The 26,253-nt window shown below is 41.6% G+C and overlaps 2 protein-coding genes and 1 pseudogene across 2 annotated transcripts; all 3 read left to right on the forward strand.

The window, feature by feature from the left end:
• The first annotated feature begins 1,286 nt into the window (after positions 1-1,286).
• Positions 1,287-2,210, forward strand: LOC119943664 (olfactory receptor 4S2-like). Its single transcript, XM_038764779.1, has one exon. It carries the CDS (start codon positions 1,287-1,289, stop codon positions 2,208-2,210), a length of 924 nt encoding a protein of 307 aa, XP_038620707.1.
• An 11,760-nt stretch (positions 2,211-13,970) lies between these two features.
• Positions 13,971-14,882, forward strand: LOC119943678 (olfactory receptor 4B1-like). Its single transcript, XM_038764795.1, has one exon. The coding sequence runs from the start codon at positions 13,971-13,973 to the stop codon at positions 14,880-14,882; it is 912 nt and encodes a 303-aa protein (XP_038620723.1).
• Positions 14,883-14,898: 16 nt separating this feature from the next.
• On the forward strand, positions 14,899-24,833 carry LOC119943994 (annotated as a pseudogene).
• The last annotated feature ends 1,420 nt before the right edge of the window (positions 24,834-26,253 follow it).

Raw genomic sequence — 26,253 nt, forward strand, 5'->3', positions numbered from 1 at the left:
GCAAATTATTTTTAAGCTGCTCTCCATTACAAGACCATTAATGTTGCTAACAATATTTAGAAATGTCATTTAGAAAGGCAGAGTGGTAGGAGTTCAACTTGAATTGACCTCCTTATTCAGTGATGAGTAGCCAAAGTATCAGGAAAATCAGAGTGAGAGAGAAACATAGGTGAAGTTGTTTGTGTCTAGTTTGAAAAATATTTCTTTAACTTCAGGTGAAGTCACATTAATCACTGTTTTGCTAGTCTTCCATGAAAATATGTAGCTGTTGCTCTCCCTGATTGCTCCTGGCTTTCAGGTCAGTAAAGGTGCTTTAAGCTGGTATTTAATATAAAGATAGTAACTGCAAAGTGTTCCATAAAAACCAAATTGATTGATTAATTAAATGGCAAACTGCTGCATTCACCTGTTCACACTGCAGGAGACAATTTGGACAGGAATACATCAGATGTTCCCCCCAGTTGATAATGATTTCTCAGATTACTTAAAGGGATTTTCTTCTAGAGAGTTTAAGACATTTTATCATTTATTCTCTCCAGGAAGGACAGATGTCATTGTCTACATTCGCAGATGGAGGAACTGGGGCTTAGAGCAGTTAAGTGAATTGCCCAAGCCAGTGTAAAGACTCTGTGGGCAAATGGATTTATTGGTAGACTTGGAGATAACTTCAGTTTGGCTCTAAGTGCCACAGCAAATCCATATAAACCTTTGCTTTCATCTTCAATTCACACTTTCCTTCCTACTCTTCAACATTTCCATCTTCCAGGTTTTCCCTTTTTCTATTAAAAATAAATTGGTCTCTTTCTTGGGTGGAAAAGATGAAAGTCTTTGGTCAGTGTGAGTTCATAGTCCTACTTGAGTTTGAAGGTAACTTTCTGTCTTTGGGAAGGTGATAGTTATATGTGTGAGTGAAAATAGATCTCCAGACCAAATATCTTGGCAGTATATCATGCTTGAATTTCACCAAAAACTCCTTTTTAGTCAAAATCTATGAATTTTGAAATTTTTTTAAGTGTGCTAATGATTTTCCAAAGCTTTAAAATCACCAAATCACCCACCTTTTCTTACCAGGAGGCACTTAGGTAACGATAAGAAGAATATCAAGGAGTGGTCTTTTTTTTTTGTTAGATGGAAAAAAAAGTTTCCTGGTATGAAATTGTTTTGGAGTAGTCCTTAAAATTTGAATATTTGCATCCATAGGTGCCTTTGATAATTAGGTTACTTATCTCTCTCCCTTCAGGTAGAGTAACACACTTTTGTTCATCTGGTTCCTGTTCAAAGACTAGATGGAAAATAACGTCACAGAATTTGTCCTGATGGGTCTTTCTCAGAATAAGGTGGAGCAGCAAATTTATTTTGTGTTGTTTTTGCTGGTTTATATGATGATCATTATAGGGAATCTCCTCATTATAGTGACCATCAAGGCCAGTTCGAATCTCAACTCCCCTATGTATTTCTTCCTCAGCTGCTTATCCTTTATAGATGTCTGCTATTCCTCGGTCACAACTCCCAAGCTGATTGTGGATTTCCAAGCCAAGGTCAAAGTCATCTCCTTCACAGGGTGCATGGCTCAGCACTTTGGGTTCCATTTCTTTGGTTGTACAGAGATCTTCCTCCTTACGGTGATGGCCTTCGACCGCTACGTGGCCATCTGTAAACCCTTGCACTACACTGTCATCATGAACCGTCTAATGTGTAGCATTCTGGTGGGGGGCTCCTGGCTCGGGGGCTTGATCCATTCTATAATCCAGACCCTCTTTGTCGCCTGGCTCCCCTTCTGTGGCCCCAATGAGATTGACCACTATTTCTGCGACGTCCAGCCATTATTGAAACTCGCCTGCAAGGACACCTCTATTGTAGGGTTCGTCGTAGCAACCAACAGCGGGATGATTTCTTTGAGCTCTTTTTTCATCCTCGTGGTATCCTACACCGTCATCTTGCTCTCTCTGACCACCTGCTCGTCGGAAGGAAGACGCAAAGCCCTCTCCACCTGCGCCTCCCACATCTTGGTGGTGATCTTGTTTTTTGGGCCTTGCATCTTCATCTACATGCGACCTTCCACCACCTTTTCGGAGGACAAGATGGTGGCTTTGTTCTACACCATTATTACCCCTATGTTGAATCCGCTGATCTACACTCTGCGGAATGCGGAGGTGAAGAATGCCATGAAGAGGCTGTGGAGCCGGAGAGTGATGATGAAAGAAAATTAATGCAGATCGTAATGTTTTTACCACTGGAAAGGAAATAATAAAGCATATTTGGAGCCATTGGCGTGCTATTGCTATTTTACCTCTCACTCAGGGAATATTTGAGAAAACCGACTAGCCTAGCACCAAACAACTCCCTGGGTATTTGAGATTTTTTTTGTGTGTGTGATTTCTAATACTTTAAAAAAGGAACGTTACTCGGTAATTTACCATTGGATAACAGGGGGTTTACAGAGCTTAATGCTAAAGCAGATTTATCAATTTTCCTCTTCCCCACATCTGTTAAAGTCTATTGCTATATACTTTTTCTCTCAATCCCTTCCCCTGTAGCCCCTACATCCCTTCTGCTATTAATTTTAGACTGTAAGCTCTTTGAGCGCAGGGATCATATCTGCCAGCTCTATCATATTGTACTCTCTCAAGCACTTAGTACAGTGTTCTGCACTCAGTAAGAGAAGCGGTATGGCCTAATGGAAATAGTACCAGCCTGGGAGTCCAAGGACCTGCATTCTAATTCCAGCTCTGTCAATTGCTTGCTGTGTTACCTTGGGTAAGTCACTTAACTTCTCTGTGCCTCTATTTCTTCAACTGTAAAATGACCATTAAATCCTGCTCCCTCCTGCTTTGAGTCTGGGAGCCCCAAGTGGGACAAGGACTGCATCCAAACTGATTAACTTGTATCTACCTCAGCACTTAGTACAGTGCTAGACACATAGTAAGCACTTATCAGATACAACAGTAACAGTAAGCCACCTGTTTCACCTGTATTTACAACCTTTATTCACCCCTCCCTCAGTCCCACGGCACTTATTTACATATCCCTAATTTATTTATTTATATAATGTCTGTCTCCCCCTCCATTCATTCATTCATTCATTCAATTGTATTTATTGAGCGCTTACTGTGTGCAGAGCACTGTACTAAGGTCTTGGGAAGTACAAGTCGGCAACATATAGAGACAGTCCCTACCCAACAATGGGCTCACAGTCTAGAAACGGGCTAGACTGATGTGGGCAGGGAATTTGTCTACCAACTTTGTTATATTGTAATTGCTCACGCATTTAGTATGGGGCTCTGCACTCAAATATAATTGATTGATCAATTATTCTCAGATGCTTCTTCCTCTTTGCTTCCAGTTGATGTGCACTTAGTGAATGGAATTATTCATCCCAAGTATTGCCTCTCAATTGTTGAGTGAAAAATCAATGCTTAGTGTATGGGTGACTATTTCAGACAAAGTATTTTACAACTTAGACTGTGAGCTCCAAATGGGACAGGGACTGTGTCCAACCTAATTAACGTGTACCTACCCCAGAGCTCCAGAGCTTAGAATAGTGTTTGACATATAGTAAGGTAGTAAGCACTTAACAAATACCAAAACAAAAAAAACCCCCAAAAAACAAACCACCTAGGAATCCACTTTGTCTCTCACAAGAGAACCTTCATTCATTTTGGCCATAAAAACTGTGTTTTGCTTTTTGGGTATTAAGGAATGTTTAGATAATGTGAGTCCATTTGGTTACAGTGTGTCATGATGTTGGAAGAAACAACTTGTGTGCATGTGAAGAGAGTTGGACACTGCAAATACTAGAGTGCTTGGTTTTTCTCCACACGGGGTTTTGCAAGAGTGTGTGTTTTAGGATAACAGGAAATATGCAGCTACAATACTTAGGTTCAAAGTGACATAGTAATGGATTAGATGACCCGTTTTTAAAAAGGATTAAATGGAAAAGTAATGTCAAGCAATTGAACTGATAATGTTCAATTACGTCACCTACTCTCCTTGACATTTTTTCCAAAGCTGCCTCCAAAATTCTGGGAAATCACACTGGAGTGACTTTGAGCAATATCAATCTCTATATGGTATTTATTTATTGAGTGCTTACTGTGTGCAGAACCCTGCACGAAACGATAGTCTTGGTTTTATCTTCCATTGTTCTTCGTGTAAATGGGCCATTTATTTTTGATTCCCTTGGTGGAGGCTTATTGTCATGCTGTATATTTCTGGTAGAAGTTGATGGTGTTGGGCTATTTACTTGTTTTTTAGAACTCAGTCCAAGGGAGACTTTTTTGTGGGGGGAAAGGGGCATGTTCCAAGTCTCCATATCTAAGGGAACAATCAAGGGAGACTCAGTCCCATGGGGGTTGTGGGCTTATCAGCAATAGTCCCCATCTTGCAGCTTGGCTCAGTGGCAAGAGCCCGGGCTTAGGAGTTGGAGGAGCAACCTTTTTGTATGCACAGTGTAGCCAGGACTGTGGGTTCTGCTTTGATCCTTTCAGCCACACATGCACTCATAGGTGAATCTTAGGATCATTGGTGTCATTTTTGAATATGAAGGACAATTAAATAAATGAAGGACAGTCCCACCTGCAGTCAGGGCGGTGAACTTGATCGATGAATCAATCAATGTCGGGTGGTTACTTCCATTCTAGTGATGGATCTTAGCTGTGGGTGGTGTGTCTCTGGTCTGTGAAAGGACCGAGGAGATGAAATATGCTTAGGGGGAATGATTTAGAAAAAGTCTGGGGTTGCCTGCTACCCCAGTGTTGTGGTCCCATGGGCAGATGTGTGCTCAAATGCTGGAAATGACCTTGAAACTTGTTACATTAGGCAAAACAGGAAAAGCATTCTGTGAACCAAAGGGTTAACCAGAAAAATTAATATTCTCCAAAAGCATTAAAAAAAATCAATTCTAGTGGTGACACTGACAACTGTTGGCAGCGTGGAAATCTGGGGATGGAAGGCCAAGAGTGCTTTATGTTGGACCAGCTCCAGGATGGGCAGTTTTCTTGTTAAGTGCGCAATTCTCTGACTCTGGAAGCCAGAAACTGGAACTACTAAGTGTGATTTTATCTCACCAGCAATTCATATTTCAATTCAAATAAAATGGTACACCAGGTGAGCTGATGTCACACCCTTTTAAAAAATTAAATTGAAAGAAAAATTAGTGTGTTTTAAAAAGCTCCTTTTTGTTTGAAGTTGAAATTTAGGGTCAAATATGGCATCGCCACTCGCCCTCCTGAAATGACTCCAGACACTAGCAAATGCAGGCCGGGCTTTTCTCCTAGTATTCATTCATTCATTCAATCGTATTTATTGACCGCTTACTGTGTGCAGAGCACTATTCTAAGTGCTTGGGAAGTACAAGTCGGCAACATATAGAGACGGCCCCTACCCAACAGTGGGTTCACAGTCTAGAATGAGACCTTTCATGAAACCAGACCTTGTAACAACTTCCCTCTGCTTTGTCCTTTGGTTCCAAGTGAGTCTGATCCCATTTGTCATGAGCAGAGGGAGTTAAATTGCTCCGTTTTAACAGGGACTGAAAATCCACAAGGTAACAACAGTTAGGACCAGAATATTCTAAAGCAGAAATTGTCACAGGGATATTCCCGTTAGGCACATTGGGGCTTACTAAAGAGATGTTGTGGGTTTGTGTGGACTACGATTTCCAAAATCGTTTGAGGAGAGTTGACCTTTCCATTTCTTGGTTCAAGCCATGTTCTCTCATTAAAACTTTGTTCCACATTAATTAATTGTGATCCAGGCTAAGACAACAAGCTCACAGTCTAGAGGGGGAGACAGACATTAACTTAAATTAATAAATAGATAAACAGATAAATAAATAAATGTATTTATATGAGGATTCAGCAAAGGGGAGGGTGGTCATTTCCCCAGCCCCACTCACAGGAGGCCTGGGGCTGCCCAGAAAGAAGAGGTCCACCCACTAACCCACACCGTGCATGGGGGGAGGGAACACTGGACCCCCTCATTCCCCCTTCATTTCTCCCTCTACCCCCCAGGGCCCCTGACCCTTGGTGTACCAAAGTTTTTGAAACCTCTGGTATTTTATTAAGAGTTCAGAAATGTTCATTTCCTTTCTCTTGAACAATTCTTCATTCAGGAAGAACTCCACAAAATTTCAACAACTTGAAATTACCATTGTTTGTCTTGAACTACTCATCTTAGAAAGTATTTTTCAAGCCATACTGGCTTAGCCCCTCTCAGGATCGCACCTGGAGAGTTTCCAGCACTATGCCAGTCTCTGTTTTGGGAGGGAGAGTCAAACAGAGGCATACCCATTCCATTGCTAGCTTGGGCAGTGGCTTGCGAGTGGGAGGCAATCTGCTGTGCTGGGCAACAGTGGCATGGGAGAGAGTCGAGGAGTGAAACTCTAATTTACTGTGTGGAAGAAGGCAATCTGTATTTTTAACCAGAAAACTCAATGGATACACTACCTGAACGATTGCAGATGGAGATTGGGGCATTTTGGGAGAGATCATCATCAATCGTATTTATTGAGCGCTTACCATGTGCAAAGCACTGTACTAAGCGCTTGGGAAGTACAAATTGGCAACATATAGAGACAGTCCCTACCCAACAGTGGGCTCACAGTCTAAAAGGGGGAGACAGAGATGTGTCCATGGAGTGGCTATGGCTCAGAGACGACTAGACAGCATAAGACAAGTAGCCATGAAAGTAGTTGTAGTAACAATAATCATTATAAAGAGCTTACTCTATGTGAGACACCATGCTCTGTGCTGGGATAAATATAAAGCAATCCTATTAGTCACAGCCCTGCCCCATGTGGAGCTCATAATCTAAATAGGGTTACATGGAACAATAGCAGTGGAAAATAGACAGAAAAAAAATGATAAAATCAACAATTCAAGTAAACAGTATAAAGTAAAGTTGCAAAGTGCAGTTCTTGGATGGAGTCATCAGGTTTCCATCACAATACGATTGAATGAATGAATGAATGAATGAACTATCTTCATTCATTCATTCAATCATATTTATTGAGCGCTTACTGTGTGCAGAGCACTGTACCAAGCTCTTGGGAAGTACAAGTCGGCAACATATAGAGACAGGCCCTACCCAACAACGGGCTCACAGTCTAGAAGGGGGAGACAGACAACAAAACAAAACATTTAGACAGGTGTCAAAATCGTCAGAAATGAGTGCCGCCTCCCCCATTTCTCTAGATAAGCTCAGGTCTTGGAATGCTTTGGTGGGAGGAGAAGTACAGAGCATGGTCAAGCTTTGTTTTTTCTGTGGCCTTGAGAGGAAATGGCTGATAACCCAGTAGCAAATCACTGATTCACTCATTCAATCATATTTATTGAGCACTGTACAATGCAGCAATAGAGACAATCCCTGCCCACAATGGGCTTACAGTCTAGAAGGGGAGAGACAGACATCAAAACAAGGAAACAGGCATCAATAGCATCAATGTAAATAAATAGAATTATAGATATATACACATCAAAACAAGTAAACAGGGATTAATGTAAATAAATAGAATTATAGATAAATACATATATACACAAGTGCTGTGGGGCGGGGGGTAGAGCAAAGGGAGCGAGTTGGCGCAACTGGAAGGGGAGGGGGAGCTGAGAAAAAGGGGGGCTTAATCTGGGAAGACCTCTTGGAGGAGGTCATGCAGGAGCTGGGCCTTAACCATTTCAGAGAGGGGGAACGGAGGCTCTGAGCTCTGTAGAGTCTGCACCCGTCTTGGGCTTGAGAGAGTGGGTTTCCTTGGGGTCTATTTAGAAGAGGGGAGAAGGGGAGATTGTGGGGAGGAAGAAGAAATGCTGGACAATTGCATGGAGCCTTTTCCTCTGCTCTGGGTTCAGATGGTGAGCCTGAGACTGTACTGGGAGAGGCCTATCCCTAAGGCCTTCCTTCGACTACTGTGGGCAAAGGGAACCGGAAAGAGGAATTTATTTGTCTAACCAACAAGGAAATCCTTTGCCCATTGCCAAGTTTGGGAACTTTGTCATTATGATCTTGTGATTAAGTATTCATGGAAACAGTGGAGTGGGAGCTGTTTTAGAAGTTGGATGTGTCATATGAGGAAGGCCCAATCTCACATTTGCAAAGAAAGTCAGTCTCTACAATTGTCTTAAAGCCGTTCAGTTTGGTCTGAATCATGATGCCAGGTTGGCTCCGAACTCTGACTTTTCAATCCTATCAAGGGCATTTTAGCCTTCTGGATTCAGTTGGATGTCTCCTGTTTACCCATGGTGAGTGTGCAGGCTGCGTAACAGGAATGAAGCAGCAGGAGCCTAGTGGGAAAAACACAGGCCCAGGAGTCAGGGCACCCTGTACTACTCTTGGCTCCATTCTAATGACGCTCCTAAAACTGCACTGAGGATAAATTACAGAGGAACAGAGCAGTGGGAACTCTGAAGATAACAGAATTTCACCCAGTGTGGACTCCTCTACCCTAGCCACTCTGGCTATACCATGCTTTGTCCTGGAGCACATGTCTCATGGAACGTAATAATGATAATAATGGTATTTGTTTAGCGCTTACTACATGCCAGGCACAGTACTAAGCGCTGGGGTGAGTACAAGCAAATCGAGTTGGACACAGTCCCTGTCCCATATGGGACTCACAGTCTCAACCCCCATGTTATGGATGAGATAACTGATGCACAGAGAAGTGAAGTGACTCGCCCAGGGTCACACAGCAGACAAGAGGCGTGCTGTCAAATGTGCTTGAGTTGGTCATGTGCATTTTCTCCCACCTCACATAAAAACCCAGTAGAGACCTCTATCCAGACTTGAGAACTGGGCATAAGCATGTTCAGTACAAATTATTCAAAAGATAAGACTTTTCTATTATGTAACCAGATCTTTCCCAAACGCTCCCAATGTAATAGCATGCAAAGAGCATATTAATCTAATCATTCAATCGATAGCATTTACTGAGCACTTTGTGTAGAGCAGTGTACTAAGCAGCTTGGAATGTACAGTACAACAAAGTTGGTATAAAAAACACTTTAATTCTTCTAGTTTCTTTTTTTACAAAGGACTCCAAAAATATTTGTTCAATCATATTTCATTCAATTGTATTAACTGAGCACTTACAGTGTGCAGACCACTGTACTAAGTGCTTGGGAGAGTACAATTTAACAATAAACAGGCACATTCCTTATTCATTCATTCATATTTACTGAGAGCTTACTGTGTTCCAAGCAGTGTACTAAGCGCTTGCACTGTACTATCTTGTTGTCCATCTTATCTTATTTGTCTTTGTAATCACCATGTAAAGGGATTATGATCACCATTTTACAGATGAGGAAAACGAGGCATAGACCAGTTACCTAACTGGTCCAAATCACACAGTCTATCCAGCCATTCTCCTAATTCATTTTGTGTCATTAGTTAGCAAAGTTGAAGTTCTACCCTTGCCAGCTCAAACTATCATCAGCATGTGTGGAGCTGCCCAGACATGAGGAAAAAAAAAAGTATCTGAACTAATTAAGTAGATACCAAAAGTTTTTCTTAGCTCATTTCTTAGACAAACATTTCTCACTGGGGAGATTCAGTAATGCCTGTGGGAACTTAGTCCCTTGTGCATAATTGGTCTTAAATAGTTCTGGTGTTGGAAGGATGGGAGTTTGCTCTCGAGTCTCTGGGTGACTGGGGTAAATTTCATACAGAGTGAGAAATAAGCCATTTTGATACCTATCCCCAATTCATAATCTCTTTTTAAACGATATTTGTTAAGTGCTTACTCTATGCCAGGCACTATATTAAATGCTAGGGTAGATACAAGATAATCAGGTTGGACAGAGCCCTTATCCCATGTGGAGCTCAGAGTCCTAACATATGAGAGAGCGAGAGAGAGAGATAATGAGAATGAACACAAACCAGAGTGATTCGGAGTGTTTCAAACTCAGAGTCTTAATCTCCACTTTACAGATGAGGTAACTGAGCACAGAGAAGTGAAATGACCCGTCCAAGGTCATAGGGAAATGACGGAGCCAGGATAAGAACCCAGGCTCTCTGACTCCCAAGCTCGTGCTCTATCCACTAGGCCATGTTACTTTTTGTAGATAGATAAATCTTCAAGGATAAAGGACTACCCATAGTCCCTGAGTCCAATGAAGTGTCTGTATTACTGCTAATGACCTCATTTGTTTTCTAAAATGCCTCAGAGTCCCTGAGAATTTGGTCAGTCGGGATAAAGAATCAACTGGTCTAAACAGCGAACAAGGGGGACGGTAATACACTCACTGATAAGGAGATGATGGGGATTGATTATTCCTAACACACTGTGAGACCTCCCCACATGTATGGCCATAGGCTGACTTGTTCATCATCACTTGGAGGGGAAAACCTGGTGCTGAGCTAAGATAAGTGCTTAGTACAGTGCTCTGCACACAGTAAGTACTCATTTCATAGGATTGAGTGAATGAATGAATGAATTTGTTCCATATTTATTTCCAGGCTTTAGCCCACCCTGTCTCTATTTGAGTCCTAGAAAACCTTAATTACCGTTCTCAAGTACAAACAGATCTGTTCAACTCAAAGGCTTGGAAGACATATGAGATGATTCTTCACCTAAATCCCGGGCTCTAAACTTGGAAAAATCATGCAAAACTCAAAATTAAGGGGTATTCAATGTCCGATAAGATTAAAAAATATAGTTTAGAGAAAGAATACTAGGGTAAGAAAGAGGCAATCCAACTGGCTCCTTGGTTTTACCCCTTATTCCTGATTTTCCAGATTTCCTGGCAATGTCTTATAATGCTTGGGGTAGAACAGACAGGATGGCACGGCACCAAATTTTCTCTTCTGGGAGTGTTTTTTGTCATAAGGGAGACCATTTGATCAGGCTGGAAGTAAAAATGAATTCGTCAGCAGCAGTGGTAAGTTTTTTAATAAGACTATGCATTATATTTTAGTACAGTGTTCTTTCTTCCTCAGTCAAAGGGGAGCATTTTAAGATTTTGCATTAGGTCTCTGAAGACTGCAACCTGGTCATTATCTTTGACTTCTCCCTCTCTTTCAACCCCGCTATTCACTCTGTCACAAATACTGTTGCTTTTTCCTCCACATTTCCAGGATCCACCTGCCATCCAAACTTCCCCCACTCTGGTCCCTGCACTTGTCATATCCAGGCTTGACAACTGCATCAACCTCCACTGTGCTCTCCCTGCCTCCACTCTCTCCTTTTTGGTTCTTACTTCACTCTGCTGCCCTGACCATTTTTTCTCAAAGTGTGATTTTTGCATACATCTTCCCACTTTAAAACCTCAAATAGTTGGTTGTCCATTACTCTTTGCTCCAAGAGGAAACTCTTGATGGTAGGGCACTAAGGCACTCAATCAGATCTCTCTTTTCACTATACCCCAGATTGCACACTTCCTTCTTTTCAAGCTAACCTACTTGTTCTCACCTCTCCTGCTAATGACATTTTGCTCACTTCCTCCCCTTGTCTGGCACTCCATGACCCTTCATTTAATGAGGATAATATTATATGTGGTATTTAAGTGCTTACTACATCCCAAGTACTGTATTTAGTGCTGGGGTGGATATAAGAAAATTGGATCTTTGTCACAGTCCTTGTCTCACATGGGGCTCACAGTCTAAGTAGGAGGGAGGAGTGGTATTGAATCCCCACTTTACAGATGAGGAAACTGAGGCCCAGAAAAGATAATAATAATAGTAATGATAGTATTTGTTAAGTGCTTACTATGTGCCAAGTTCTGTTCTAAGCACTGGGGTAGATACAAGGCCATCAGGTTGCCCCACGTGGGGCTCATAGCCTTAATCCCCACTTTGCAGATGAGGTAACTGAGGCACAGAGCAGTTAAGTGGCTTAACCAAAATCAAACAGCAGACAAGCGGTGGAGCCGGGATTAGAACCCAGGTCCTCTGACTCCCAAGCCAGTATTCTTTCCACTGAGCCATGCTGCTTCTCATCTGAGGTTACCCAGCTGGCAGTTGGCAGTGCTGGAATTAGAATTCAAGCCCTCAAACTTCCAGGTCTGTACTCTTTCCACGAAGCCACGCTGTTTCTCTAGCTCTTCCTGTCTTTAAAGTACCCAGAGATCGCACACCCTCTAGGTGGTCTTCCTCAATTTCTAATCTTCTCCACCTTATATCCCTCAAACTGCCACTTCATCATTTACCCACCACCTATTCATTAGGTATTCTCAACCTCCCATAGCACTTACAAGCATATCTTGTATGCCCTATTATTTGAGCACCAACTCATGTACGTTCTCCACTTCTTTTTGTCTCCTTTATTTTTATTTATTTATTTTTTTAATTTTTTTAAATTTATTTTATTTTATTTATTTTTATGTCTCCTAATTCATTTTAGTGCCTGTCTATCCCATTAAGCTATAAACTCTTTGGGGTCTGGGATCATTTATTCATTGTACCCTAACAAATGCCCAGTTCATTGTGCTGCAACCAGAAGGCACTCTTCTGCATGACCTTGGGCAAGTCACTTAACTTAATAACCATATTACTCTCAGAAAGTAAAAAGTGGTTAAAATATAGAAAACTGATATCAAGCAGAGACAGTAACGGAAACCATCAGAGTGATTGAATGCAAGACTGAAGACAGCAAGTGAAAGGGATTCATGGAGCTAGACAGTGGAATGAGGGAGTGATAAGCGCTTAGTACAGTACTCTGCACACAGTAAGCTCTCAATAAATATGATTGAATGAATGACAGAAGCTTGAAGGACAGCCTTAGAGACTGGACCTTAGGAAGGGGAGAAATGAGCTGAAGAAGTTGGAGAGAAGAGGAAAGAGCACAGACCTAGGCACAAGCCTAGGAATCAGAGGATCTGAGTTCTAACTCCTACTTTGCCACCTACATGTTATGTGACTATGGGCAAGTCCCTTAACATCACTGTGCCTCAGTTTCCTCATTTGTAAAACAGGTCTGAAATACCTGTTCTCCCTCCTCCCTCGTTTGCAAGTCCCACATGCATTAAGCCTGATCATCATCATCAATCGTATTTATTGAGCACTTACTGTGTGCAGAGCACTGTACTAAGCGCTTGGGAAGTACAAATTGGCAACATATAGAGATAGTCCCTACCCAACAGTGGGCTCACAGTCTAAAAGGGGGAGACAGAGAACAAAACCAAACATGCTAACAAAATAAAATAAATAGAATAGATATGTACAAGTAAAATAAATAAATAAATAGAGTAATAAATATGTACAAACATATATACATATTAGTTTGTATCTACCCCTAAACCTAGTACAGTGCTTTTTTTAAAAAATGGTATTTGTTAAGCATCTACTACGTGTCAGACACTGCATTAAGTGCTAGGATAGATACAAGATAATCAGGTTGAGAAACAGTCCATGTCCCATATGGGGCTCACAGTCTTAATTCCCATTTTACGGATGAGGGAACTGAGGCACAGAGAAGTTAAATGACTTGCCCAAGGTCAAACAACAGACAAGTGGTGGAGCTGGAATTAGAACTCAGGTCCTGTGACTCCCAGGCTTGTGCTCTTTCCACTAGGACATGTTGCTTCTCATATCCTCAAGCAGCGTGGCTCCGTAGAAAGAGCACGGGCTTTGGAGTCAGAGGTCATGAGTTCAAATCCTGGCTCCACCAACTGTCAGCTGTGTGACTTTGGGCAAGTCAATTAACCTCTCTGTGCTTCAGTTACCTCATCTGTAAAATGGGGATTAAGACTGTGAGCCCCGCTTGGGACAACCTGATCACCTTGTAAGCTCTCCAGCGCTTAGAAAGGTGCTTTGCACATAGTAAGCACTTAATAAATGCTACTATTATTATTATTATTATATCCACTTGGCACATGGTTAAGTGTTTAAGCATTATCACAATTACTATTAATATTACTATAATGATCAACTGTATTCCAGATGGTGGACTTCTTGAGGAGCATTAAGCTGAATAAAGATTGATATGTTCTTTTTATTTCAGGGAAATTTATCTGCGTGACAAAAGCATCTCACCTGACCCTATGGCTCATACCAACAACGTGACTGAATTCATGTTTTTGGGACTTTTTCAGGATCAGGAGGTGCAGAAAATATGTTTTATGGTATTTCTCCCCATGTACATGACCACTATGGTTGGAAATGGCCTCATTGTATTGACCATCAAGGCCAATAAGAGTCTTAGCTCCCCAATGTTCTTTTTCCTTCGTTACCTGTCCTTTGTGGAGATCTGTTACTCCTCTACAATTGTTCCCAGGCTCATCACCGACTCACTTGCTGAGAGAAAAATCATCTCCATGGAGGGCTGCATCACGCAGTTATTCTTCTTCCATTTCCTGGGGGTCGCCGAGATCCTCATGCTCACAGCAATGGCCTATGACCGCTACGTAGCCATCTGTAAGCCCCTGCACTATGCTGTCATCATGAATCGACAGGCGTGTGCTGTCCTGATGGGCAGTTCATGGGCAGGGGGCTTTCTTCACTCCATGGTTCAAATTACTGTGGTGATCAGGCTCCCCTTCTGTGGCCCTAACGTGATCGACCATTATTTCTGTGACCTCCATCCCTTGTTGAAGCTAGCCTGCACGGACACCTCCGTGGAGGGGGTGGTAGTTCTGGTCAATAGCGGTTTATTCTCTGTAATCTCCTTCCTCCTCTTGGTTTCCTCATACGTTGTCATCCTGAGGAACTTGAGATCTCGTTCTGCCGAGGGGAGACGCAAAGCCCTCTCCACCTGCACTTCACACATCACCGTGGTCATCCTATTCTTTGGGCCTGCCATCTTCCTGTACTTGCGGCCCTCGTCCACCTACACGGAGGACAAAATGATTGCTGTCTTCTACACGGTGATTACCCCGATGCTGAACCCCATCATCTACACACTGAGAAATGCCGAGGTGAAAAATGCTATGAGGAGAATGTGGTCGAGAAAGTAGTTCAGCCGTGGAACCAATGTGCCTTATGGCAAAAAAATTAGATTCGTGTTCGGTGGCTAAGGGAAGAGCAGAAGCTAACGTGGAAGGGTTGCCTCTCAAGCCCAGAGAACGTTGTGGGTATGTGGGGATGAATATAGAGCCTCCTTTCTTTGCTCACTTTCTAAAGATGAGGAGGGCTCATCTATTATCAATCGATCAGATTTACTGAGTGTTTACTGTGTGCAGAACTGAGTTGAGTTGAGAAGGGTTGAGAAGCAGCTTGGCCTAGTGGAAAGAACATGCGCTGGGGAGCTGAGGACCTGGATTCCTCTACTTGTCTGCTGTGTGACCTTGGACAAGTCATTTAGCTTCTCTGTGCTTTGGTTTCCTCAGATGTAAAATGGGGATTAAGACTGTGGGCTCCATGTGGGACAGGGAATGTGTCCAACCTGACTATCTTGCTTAGTACAGTGCTTGACACGTAGTTAGCGTTGAACAAATACCATTTTTAAAAAAGAGCACTGTAATAAGCGCTTGGTAGATTACAACCTAAAAGAGTTGGTAGACGTTCCCTGCCTACGAAGAGTTTACAGTCTAGAGGAGTGTGCAAAGCACTGAATTAAGCATTTGGGAGAGTACCACAGAATTAGGAAATATGAACCCTATCCTTGAGGCTCTTATAATCTAGTGGGAGGTAATAAAAAAAGCAACAATTAAAAAAACCAAGACATTTCATAACTTTAAGTAATATATACCGAATTGTCGAACTAATGGTTCTATTCTTAGATTTTTAAACTTCTCTTTTATTTAAAAACTATAAGGAAGGCAGTAATGTGATGTTAATTTCTTTGAAATGAGAAGGAAATTAGGTTAAGGTGGAAAATATTTAGGTTGTGTAACACATAAGTCAGGTGTGTATCCAGAAATGCATCTGAGACTCTCAGAGCCTGTTCAATAAAATAAAGTTCTGTTCTTGAGTTTCATGTGAGTTACCTAGGAATCTTCTGTCATGAGCTCTCTTTCTCTTCGTTCCAGTTGCCCCTAAATTCCCACCTCTTCCAAGTAGCCCTCCTGGATTACTTAGCAAATCTGCAAACTTTCAGGCCCAGCCCACGAGCACCTGTAAACGACCTGATGACTTCTAAATTTATAATCCCACATTGTGCCTTTAATTTCTTGACTGGACATAATGCTGATCTGACTTATATATTTGAAATTTTTCCAGTTATCTGCTTTTCCTTCACTTCTGCTTCCAGTCGGTTGTGTTTAATAGCCTTAATACAGTGGATAAGGATTTAACAAATGCAATTGGATGGTGATGATGATTGTGATCTTACATGATTCCCTGAAATGTGTGATTCTGTATTTTTTTCTGTATTTCTGTATTTATTAAGTGTTAATTACATGTCAAAGCACTGTGCTAAGCCCTTGGGTAGATACAGATAATCAGATGGATACCAGTCTTTATCCCATTTGGGCACAGTGATCTAAGAAGTTGTTAGAGCCCAAAGTACTTTTCAATCAGTGGCATTTATTGAACACCTACTGTGTGCAAAGCACTGTACTAAGCTCTTGGGAGAGGACAACAGCATCGGTAGACATGTTCCTTGCCATAAGGTGCTCACAGCCTAAAGGTAGGCTGTGGGCAGGGAATGTATGTTTATTGTTGTATTGTACTCTTCCAAGCACTTAATACAGTGCTCTGCACACAGTAAGTGCTCAATAAATACGATTGAATGAATGAATGAATGAATGAATGAAAGGTAATAGTAATAAATCTTTCTGAGTGTCAGACTTTAGTGCATTCAAATTTACCTATTAAGGAGTTATATATGTGTGTTATATGGGAATCCCTGATTCAAATATCATTGCAAGCCTTCTCTCCAGGCATTTTAGACTTTACCTGGAGTAGTAGTGCTGGAGTGACATCTTGCTTCATTTTATCTTCCTTCCCACTAGACTGTACGCTTGTTTTTATGTTATTTGTTAAGCACTTACTTTATGCCAGGCACTGTTCTAAGCGTTGTGGTCAATACAAGCTAATCAGGTTGGACAAAGTCCATGTTCCACATGGGGCTCACAGTCTTAAGATATGATTTTAGATTTTAGATATGAGGTAACTAAGGCACAGAGAAGTTAAGTGATTTGCCCATGGTCATAAAGCAGGCAATTGGCGGAGCTGGGTACGTCTACCAACTCTGTCATATTGTAATCTCTGAAGCTCTTAGTACAGTGTTCTGCACACAGTAAGCACTCAATAAATACAATTGATTGTTTCTAGACTGTGAGCCCACTGTTGGGTAGGGACTGTCTCTATATGTTGCCAACTTGTACTTCCCAAGCGCTTAGTACAGTGTTCTGCACACAGTAAGCACTCAATAAATATGATTGATTGATTGATTGATTGTACCTTAGGCTTTTCTAGGAGTTTACAGCCCTGCTGTTGGTTCAGTTGAAGGAGCCCTGAACTATCACAAGATCTGGGTTCTAGTCCCTGTTCGATTTTTATGTGGTTCACATGGATGGACACGAAGAGCAGTGTGGTCCAGTGGAAGAGCACTGGCCTGAAAGTCTGAGGGTTCTAATCCCAGCTCTTTCACTTGTCTGCTGTGTGACCTTGCATAAGTCACTTCACTTCTCTGTGCCACAATTTATTCATCTGTAAAACTGGGATTAAATCTTACTTTCTCCTACCTAGCCTGTGAGCTGTGAGGCCCAGGGTCTCTGTCCAAGCTGATAAAGTTGTATTTACCCCAGTGCTTAGAACAGTGCTTGGCAAATAGGAAGCACATAACAAATACCATAATTATTATGATCATCATTATTATCATTATTATAATAAAGAATGCAAATGAACTTAGCAATATGCTGCAACTCTACCTACTTGCTCACTGAAATCCAAGTCCTTGCAGGAACCTGATTGACAGGAGTGAGACATTACAATAATAATAATACTAATGTTGGTATTTGTTAAGTGCTTACTATGTGCCAAGCACTGTTCTAAACGCTGGGGTAGATACAATCTGTATCTACAATCTGTAAAATGGGGATGAGATGAGGTAACCCAGGCACAGAGAAGTTAAGTGACTTGCCCACGGTCACACAGCTGACAAGTGGCAGAGCCGGGATTAGAACCCATGACCTCTGACTCCCAAGCCTGGGCTCATTACACTGAGCCACACTGGTGCTGCACAAGCCACTAGCACCATGATCAAGTCCTCTGTACAGGTTCTTAGCCTGAATTCTCCGCCAAAAGATTCATCTGATGTTTCTGATGGGAGACTCCATCCTCAGGAGGCCACAAATGTTTGGTTTCTTCCTGTTTGTTCCAGACATCCCTGTAATTACCGGTGGTATTATTCCCTGAATCTTTTCTTTTCTCTTTATATTTGGGTGCCATTTCTCCCCTCCAAGTTTGGGGGAACCCCCCTTCTTGTTCTCCAGCAGATCTGCAAAATAATGAGAAGTGGCTCTGTGGTAACAACAACCACTTCATTGGGGGAAGAGGGAGTGTGCTATTAGGCTGAGATGATCTATACTACCACCAGATTTTTAGAAAGATATTCTTATATCTTATTTTTTTCTCTACTCTAGTTTAGCATTCCAAGTTTATAGCTCAAGACGGACTTCCCTGATGTACTATTTCATTGATCTTTTTTTAAGAGAGAGAAGAAAAAAACCCATGAATGACCTTTGTCATTTTTTATCAGCTTTCCCTTCCTGCCAACCATGGGGGTGACATTTTTTTGGCTCTGTTTTTGACAAATATAGATACTACTTTAATACATGAGCTCATATATCTTTGCTGGTAGCATGCTTTTTGCCTTGAGCTTTTCTAATCTTGTAAATTCATGAGCCTCCTCTTTGATTCTCTTTAGTGATCCAGCTTAATTCCCATGCTTGGTAGCTAATTCTTTTACCTTCTGTGTAGTGGTTAGTATAGTTCTGTCAACTTGATATCCTGTAACCAACTTTCCTATGATATAATTTGTTCCTTTTCTAAAATGTCCCTTTGAAGAACAGCCAGCTTTCTTGGACTGACTTTTTTTCTATCATATCCTCCCTACTAGTGTCCTATGTCTGTTAAAATTTGCTTTCCTCTAAGTCATTTATTGTGGAATTTGTTTTTCCTTCCCAACACTTAGGTTATCTTATAGTTGTTTCCAGTAAAGTATTCATTCAATTTAAGTTCTCAACAAATCCCTCCTTTTTGTTAAAATGGAATCAAATATGTCCTGGTGTGATGCTCTACATTTTACTCTAGAAAAGTGTTTCAGTGGAAACTTAAAATTTGTGTTATGATTTGTGGCCTGATGAACTGCTTTTCTGCATCCTCTTCCTTGTCCTCATCCTTTTCCTCTTCCTCTTCTTCTCTCTCCTTCTTCTCCTCATTGTCCTCCTTGTCTCTCTTCTCTCTTCCTCCTGTTTTTCCCTTTCCTGCTCTTCAAGAGCTTAGTATGATGCTCTACACACAGTGAGCACTCAATAAATACTATGAATTGATTAATTCTCCTCCTCCTCTTCCTCCTCCTCCTCTTCTTCCCCCTCTTCTCTTTCTTTTCCTTCCTCTTTCTCCACCTCTTCCTCCTCCTCAACCTCCATCCACCATCCTACATACTACATCAATCATCATTTAGGAGTCCCTGTCATGTGTAGAAACTAAAAGAGTGGTAAAAGAATGTCTGTACTCTGATAACTTAGTGAAGAAAGTATTAAAATTGATACTGAACCTCTAAACAATTTGGTCATCATGAAACTGAAAAGGAAGACACATCGGAGAGGGTTTTTTTTTTGTCAGAGCAAGATTTCCCATTCTCCAAATAATGTTGAAATGATTTTATTTCAATGAATAGCTTCTTTGAGATTGAAATAAAGCCAAAAGCTTTTAGAAGCCTAGGAGAGAGTGTCCATAGCCTTCAGTTATTCCATTCTACTTGCTAAATTTGTTTTATCTGCATCTGATCCCCTGTGTCTAATTATAGTCATAAAGTCACAAAGGAAAGGAGCTTTTAAAAACTCATAGCGCAGAGGATTAATTAAAACTTTCTTTTTCATGGTTTAGAACCAGTCATTATATTAAGCATTAGGGATAATTTTCCATGAGCTATATCTGAATTAGCAAAGATAGAAAAACATTTGTGAACTTTGTGAGCTCTGTGGACTTTTCTGACCTTACTGCTGAATCACATTTTTATCAAATCAGGTTCTCTTTAGTACTGGAAGGAACCTCACAAAGTCATAGAATCAAACCCCCTACCTCCAAACTTTGCTATGCCCAAGACAGGCAAGGTTGGGTATCTTATTCCCAAGAATAGAAATTTCATTTCTTGCACAAAGTCTTTCCAATGCCAAATAACCCTCACTACCAAGCAATTTTTCCTTACGATGGGCCAAATATTTCTGCAATTGAAATACTTTTTCTTCAATTCTGACCTCAGTGGTCTTAGGACATAGTACTTGTGATAATTTTTCTTGAATCTTGGCCCAGCCATCAACAATTTGTTACCTTCTCTTCTCCAAACTAATGGCTTGATTCCCCCTTTAAATTCTCTATTTAGCTAAGCCCTTTAATCATTTTTGTAGCTCTTCTACTGATTCTTCATACATTCTTTATTCATCTCTTAAAATGGAGAGGTCATATCTGGGCATGGAGCTTTACTGAAGACTACACTAGGGTCTACATATGGGGTCCGTTGTGTTCTGCCCTTTATATAATAAAATAATAATAATAATAATAATAATAATAATAATAATAATAGCGTATTTGTAAGTTCTTTCTTAACCCCACTGTACTAAGCTCTGGGGTAGATTCCAGATAATAGGTCAGATACAGTCCCTGTGCCACATTGGGCTCACAGTCTAAGGATCTCCCTCCCTCCCTCCTGAGGCACAGGAAAGTTAAGTGACCTGCCCAAGGTCACACAGTAAGCAAGTAGTAGAGCTAGGATTAAAACCCAGGTCCTCTGATTCCCAGGCCTGTGCTCTTTCCATTAGGCCACTGCTACTGCTTGTGTCACTGCTCTCCATGTTATTCTCCACAAATTCATTTCTGTAGCCTATAGGCACCTGAGCTCTAATCCAGACTCTGCCAAGTCTGCTGTGTGACCTTGGGCAAGTCACTTAAGTTCCCCGGGCCTTAGTTACCCCATCTCTAAAATGGGGAATTAAGAATGTGAGCCCCATATGGGACAGGGACTGTGTGCAATAACTTGAAGCCATCCCAGCACTTAAAACAAGACTTCTCACACAGTAAGCGCTTAACAAGTACCATTATCATCATTATTATTATTACCTTTGGCCATCCTTAGGAAGGTAGTTGTAATGCTGCCAGTGTTTGTCTTGTTTCAAATGGTGATCATTAAATCATTACATTTAAATAATCAATTCATGAATGTCCACATCCACAAAGATAGTAAGCTTCTAGCGCACAGAAAAAATGTGGAATTATTTTCTCTAGAAATCCAAAGTAACTAATGAAGTGTTACTTTGCTGCTTCCCAGATCATCTTTGTGCAGAAATGCTCTGGGCATGTTACTCCCCTCCTCAAATATCTCCAGTGGCTACCAATCAACCTACGCATCAGGCAGAAACTCCTCACCCTCGGCTTCAAGGCTGTCCATCATCTCACCACCTCCTACCTCACCTCCCTTCTCTCCTTCTACAGCCCAGCCCGCACCCTCTGCTCCTCTGCTGCTAATCTCCTCTCTGTACCTCGTTCTCACCTGTCCCATCATCGATCCCCAGCCCACATCCTCCCCCTGGCCTGGAATGCCCTCCCTCCACATATCTGCCAAGCTAGCTCTCTTCCTCCCTTCAAAGCCCTACTGAGAGCTCACCTTCTCCAAGAGGCCTTCCCAGACTGAGCCCCCTTTTTTCTCTCCTCCTCCCCATCCCCCCCACCCTACCTCCTTCTCCTCCACACAGCACCTGTATATATGTTTGCACGGATGTATTAGTCTATTTATTTTACTTGTACATATTTACTACTCTATTTTGTTAATGATGTGCATATAGCTGGGCTCCATCACCTCCTTAGAGACCAGCATCCAACTCTGCCCTGTGAGGCCTCCGCCAACTGCTTCCCTGAGGGAGGCTCGGCCAATCCGGGCCCTATAATTTGTTTCAGTGCCTGCCTCGCCTACTATACTGTAACTCCTGTAAGGTTGAGATGGTGTCTATTCATTCATTCAATCATATTTATTGATCACTTACTGTGTGCACTGTACTAAGCACTTGGGAAGTACAAGTTGGCAACATATAGAGACGGTCCCTACCCAACAGTGGGCTCACAGTCTAGAAGGGGGAGACAGACAACAAAACGAAACATATTAACAAAATAAAGTAAATAGAATAAATATGTACAAGTAAAGTAAATAAATAGAGTAATAAATATGTACAAACATATATACATATATACAGGTGCTGTGGGGAGGGGAAGGAAGTAAGGCGGGGGAGAAGGAGGGGGAGAGGAAGGAGGAGGCTCAATCAGTCTACCAACTCTATTGTTATTGAACTCCTCCTAAGCACTTAGTGCTCTGCATACAGTAAACGCTCAATCAATAATGATTGATTGATTGAAATACCGACACTTTATTGTTGACTCACATTTGTTGCTTTGTTATACCCTCTGGATCTTTTATGTTTGTACTTCATTCTAGACAATAAGCTCATTGTGGACAGGGAAATCATTTACCAACTCTTTATATTATACTCCCTAAGCCCTTAATACAGTTCTCAACACACATTAAGTGCTCAATAAATATGACTGCTTGTTACTTGCCCCTTACCAGTGTTTTATCCCTCCGGTTTTTGTGGTGTTTTGCTTTCATCCCTAAATGTATTTCCTTGGACTATTCCAATCCATTTTTTTCCCTACTGACTCACTTTATCAATTTAACAAGGTTTTAAGTTTTTGTCCAGTTTCCAGCACATAAATGAGTCCACCCAGCTGGATGTCACTTGCAAATTTAACAAATGTGTTCTCTATCCCTACAGGCTATCCATGAAGCTTTATTGATGAAGGAAGACTATGTGGACAATAACATTTAGAGATCACGGTAGGGTGTCAGTATAGGGAGAAGTGAGAACAAGCCAAGGTGAGAGATGACTAGAAAGAGTTCATTCATTAATTCAATCATACTTTTTGAGCAATGACTGTACAAATCACTGTGCTAAGTTCTTGGGAGAGTACAATGCAACAACAAGGAGGAAACAACATTCCATGCCCATAATGAAAGGGTCTGGAGGTGAAGAGCAAGATCAAGAAGATATCTGGGAGGAAGGGTGGCTAAATATGTTGATCATTTGCCCCTCTGATCAACAAAAGAGTAGAACTCATTTATGAAGAGGTGTAAGCTCTTTGTGGCCAGGGAATGTGTCTGCCACTTCTGTTGTGTTGTGCCCTCGTAAGTGCTTAATAAAGTGCTCAGTAAGTACTATTGATGATGGTGATGGTGAAGAGTTGAATTGAGCAGTCATTAAGATAAAGGTGAGAGCTGGATTCATGATGGTGGACGAGATCAATAAGTGGGTTGAGGGAGAGGGTGAATACAGGAGAGCCAAGGCCCCAGGGAGAGAGTTAACAAGTGAGAATTATTCATTCATTCATTCATTCAATCATATTTATTGAGTGCTTACTGTGTGCAGAGCACTGTACTAAGCGCTTGGGAAGTACAAGTTGGCAACATATAGAGATGGTCCCTACTCAACAATGGGCTCACAGTCTAGAAGGGGGAGACAAAATTAGAGGAGAATGCCTTTTGGAGAACATTCTGAAGAGGCAAATTGGAAAAATGGGAAAACCACTTGAGAAAATTGAGTTGTTCAAGCCCCTAATAGGGAAGGGAGTTAGGAAAGGCAAAAAATCAAACTTGTTCAGGCAGTGAAAGAATTCAAGGAGGATTTAAATGAAGAAAAGGATGCATATAACTGTTGCTGTGCTACAAGACCCCAATCTTTTTTTATTACAGAGTCAACATCTCGAATAACACCCTGTGCATTCAACTTTGGAATGGAGTTCATGGCAGTTACAAACAATGTTACAGAATTGTTTTTCTAGAGCTTTCTCCAAATAAGAAGGTGCAGAAAGTATGTTTTCATGTATTTCTCCTCTTGTATATAGCCACTGTTCTGGGAAATCTTCTCATTGTAGTAACTGTTAATGTCAGTAAGAATCTTGGCTCCCCTATGGATTATTTCCTCAGCTAACTGTCCTATGTGGAGATCTGTTACTCCTCTGCAACTACTCCCAAACTAATTCTAGACTTAGGTGTTGAAAAGAAAGGGGTAACCCTGAATGACTGCATGACACAGCTATTCTTCATTCATTTCTTTGGTGGGACTGAGATTTTCCTCCTCACCGTGATGACCTACGATCTCTACGTTGCCATCTGTAAGCCCCTACACTACAACGCCTTCATGAGCCGACGTATGTGTGGGCTTCTGGTTGGGATGGCCTGGATGGGTGGCTTCTTGCATTCGATGGCTCAAATTATCCTCGTAGTCCGCTTACCCTTCTGTAGACCTAATGTGATTGACCACTATTTCTGCTACCTGCTCCTTCTGCTGAAACTTGCCTGCAAGGACACTTTCGTCATCAGCTTGCTGATTGCGGCTAATGGCGGGATATTGTCTGTGATCAGCTTCCCGGTATTGGTTGTTTCATATATTATTATCTTACTCCACTTAAAGACACGAGGTTCTAGAGGACTTCGCAGAGCCCTCTCGATCTGTGGCTCCCATGTCACGGTGGTGATCTTGTTTTTTTGGACCTTGCATCTTCATCTACATGCGGCCCTCCGCCATGTTTTCCGTCGACAAAATGGTGGCTGTGTTCTACACTGTCATCACCCTTTGTTGAACCCAATCATTTATTCTTTGAAGAATACTGAAATGAAAAATGCTGTGAGGAGACTATGGATCATAAAGATGAAAGGAGGAGAAAATGAAAGACTGTGGGAAGAAGATTGGTGATTTGTGAAGAAACATTTTCTAAGGGAAAAGGAATTTTATGGGCTGCATTTGTGGCTAAGGGAGAGATTGTGTGTATATCAGTGAATGAGTATGAGAGAGTAGGTGTGTTTGTGTGTATGTGTCTGTGTGTGTGAGACAGAGAGTGAAAGAGAGTGAGAGAGAAAGTTTACTTCTCTCTTCCCTCCCCCTGCTTTCTCAGCCTCTTCTTCACCTTTTCTTGCCTCCTCTACTCTTCAGTTTTCCCTTTACCTTACCCTCTCTTTATCCATTTCCTTTATCACCTCTCTCCCTTTCTTTCTTCCTTTATCTCTCCTTTCCTTTCTCTCTTCCTCACCCCCCTTTCTCTTTCTTCCCTCCCCAACCCCTCTCTCTTTCTCCATTTCTCTCTCTCTCTCTTAATCTTGGATCATTATGCCTGCCCCCATAGAAACCCTGCCTACCAATTCCCTACTTGTGAGACATTTTTAAAGGCAGCTCTATTCACCAATTATTTCTTTTCATTGTTTTAAGAATAATTTATTAAGCTGTTAAGAGTTTTTGAAGGAATTGCTAGGATGGCAGCATTTGTACTGAATCTTTACACTTTGAGCACCTGGTATTCACCCCAGACACAGCCCTCAGTTCCACATCAGCTATATACATATCTGTAATTTAGTTATTCATATTAATGTCTATCTCCTCTCCTAGACTGTAAACTCTTTGTGGGCAGGGAACATGACTACCAACTCTGTTGAGGTATACTCTCCCAAGCATTTCGTATAGTGCTTTTTGCACAGTGCTCAATAAATACCATTGATTGATTGGTCTGCTGTAAAAAGATTAATTTAATAGGGAAGGAATTCAGACTCCTTGCAAACCAAAGGCAAGACTGGAAAAGTGGGGAAGGGCTATGGAGGCAGAAGGGGACTGAGGGACTGACAGAGAAGAGATGGAGAGTGGTGAGAAGAGGCAGAGAGACAAAGATTTGTGAACAGAGAAAAGGAGGCTTATTGAATATCAGTTTGGCTCAGCTGGTGGCTCCCAATGACCCTGATGTCAGATTTAAGTGATCCCAAAAACCCACAACACCAGCGGACTCCACTCATCCCGCCAGAAAGAGGCCATCTAGAGCCTTCTCTAGAGGACAGTTCCAACTGCTCCTTTTCTAGCCAGAGCTTCTCTAGCTCCAGGATCTCAAATCTTTCCTGCATTCTTTGCCGGACAACCTCTTCTTTTCCAGGATTACAGGCTCTTCTGAAAGAAGAGCAGAAGATGGGTTAAGATTGCGATGACCATCTCTGGGACACTTTGAAGACCCTAAATATCATGGAGGGTCTTTTCCCAGAGCAAAAAAAAAAAAAAAAGAAAAGAAAAAGAGAGAAATCAGTGTGTCCTCAGAAATAAGCGAGCCATAATTCACAGGCCTTGGGTTAAAATCAAA

The sequence above is a fragment of the Tachyglossus aculeatus genome, chromosome 22, assembly GCF_015852505.1.
Source record: "Tachyglossus aculeatus isolate mTacAcu1 chromosome 22, mTacAcu1.pri, whole genome shotgun sequence".
Lineage (NCBI taxonomy): Eukaryota > Metazoa > Chordata > Mammalia > Monotremata > Tachyglossidae > Tachyglossus > Tachyglossus aculeatus.

What these genes read in the sequence shown, in the direction of transcription:
- LOC119943664 (XM_038764779.1), top strand. Translation starts at nt 1,287, where the DNA reads ATGGAAAATAACGTCACAGAATTTGTCCTGATGGGTCTTTCTCAGAAT.
- LOC119943678 (XM_038764795.1), top strand. Translation starts at nt 13,971, where the DNA reads ATGGCTCATACCAACAACGTGACTGAATTCATGTTTTTGGGACTTTTT.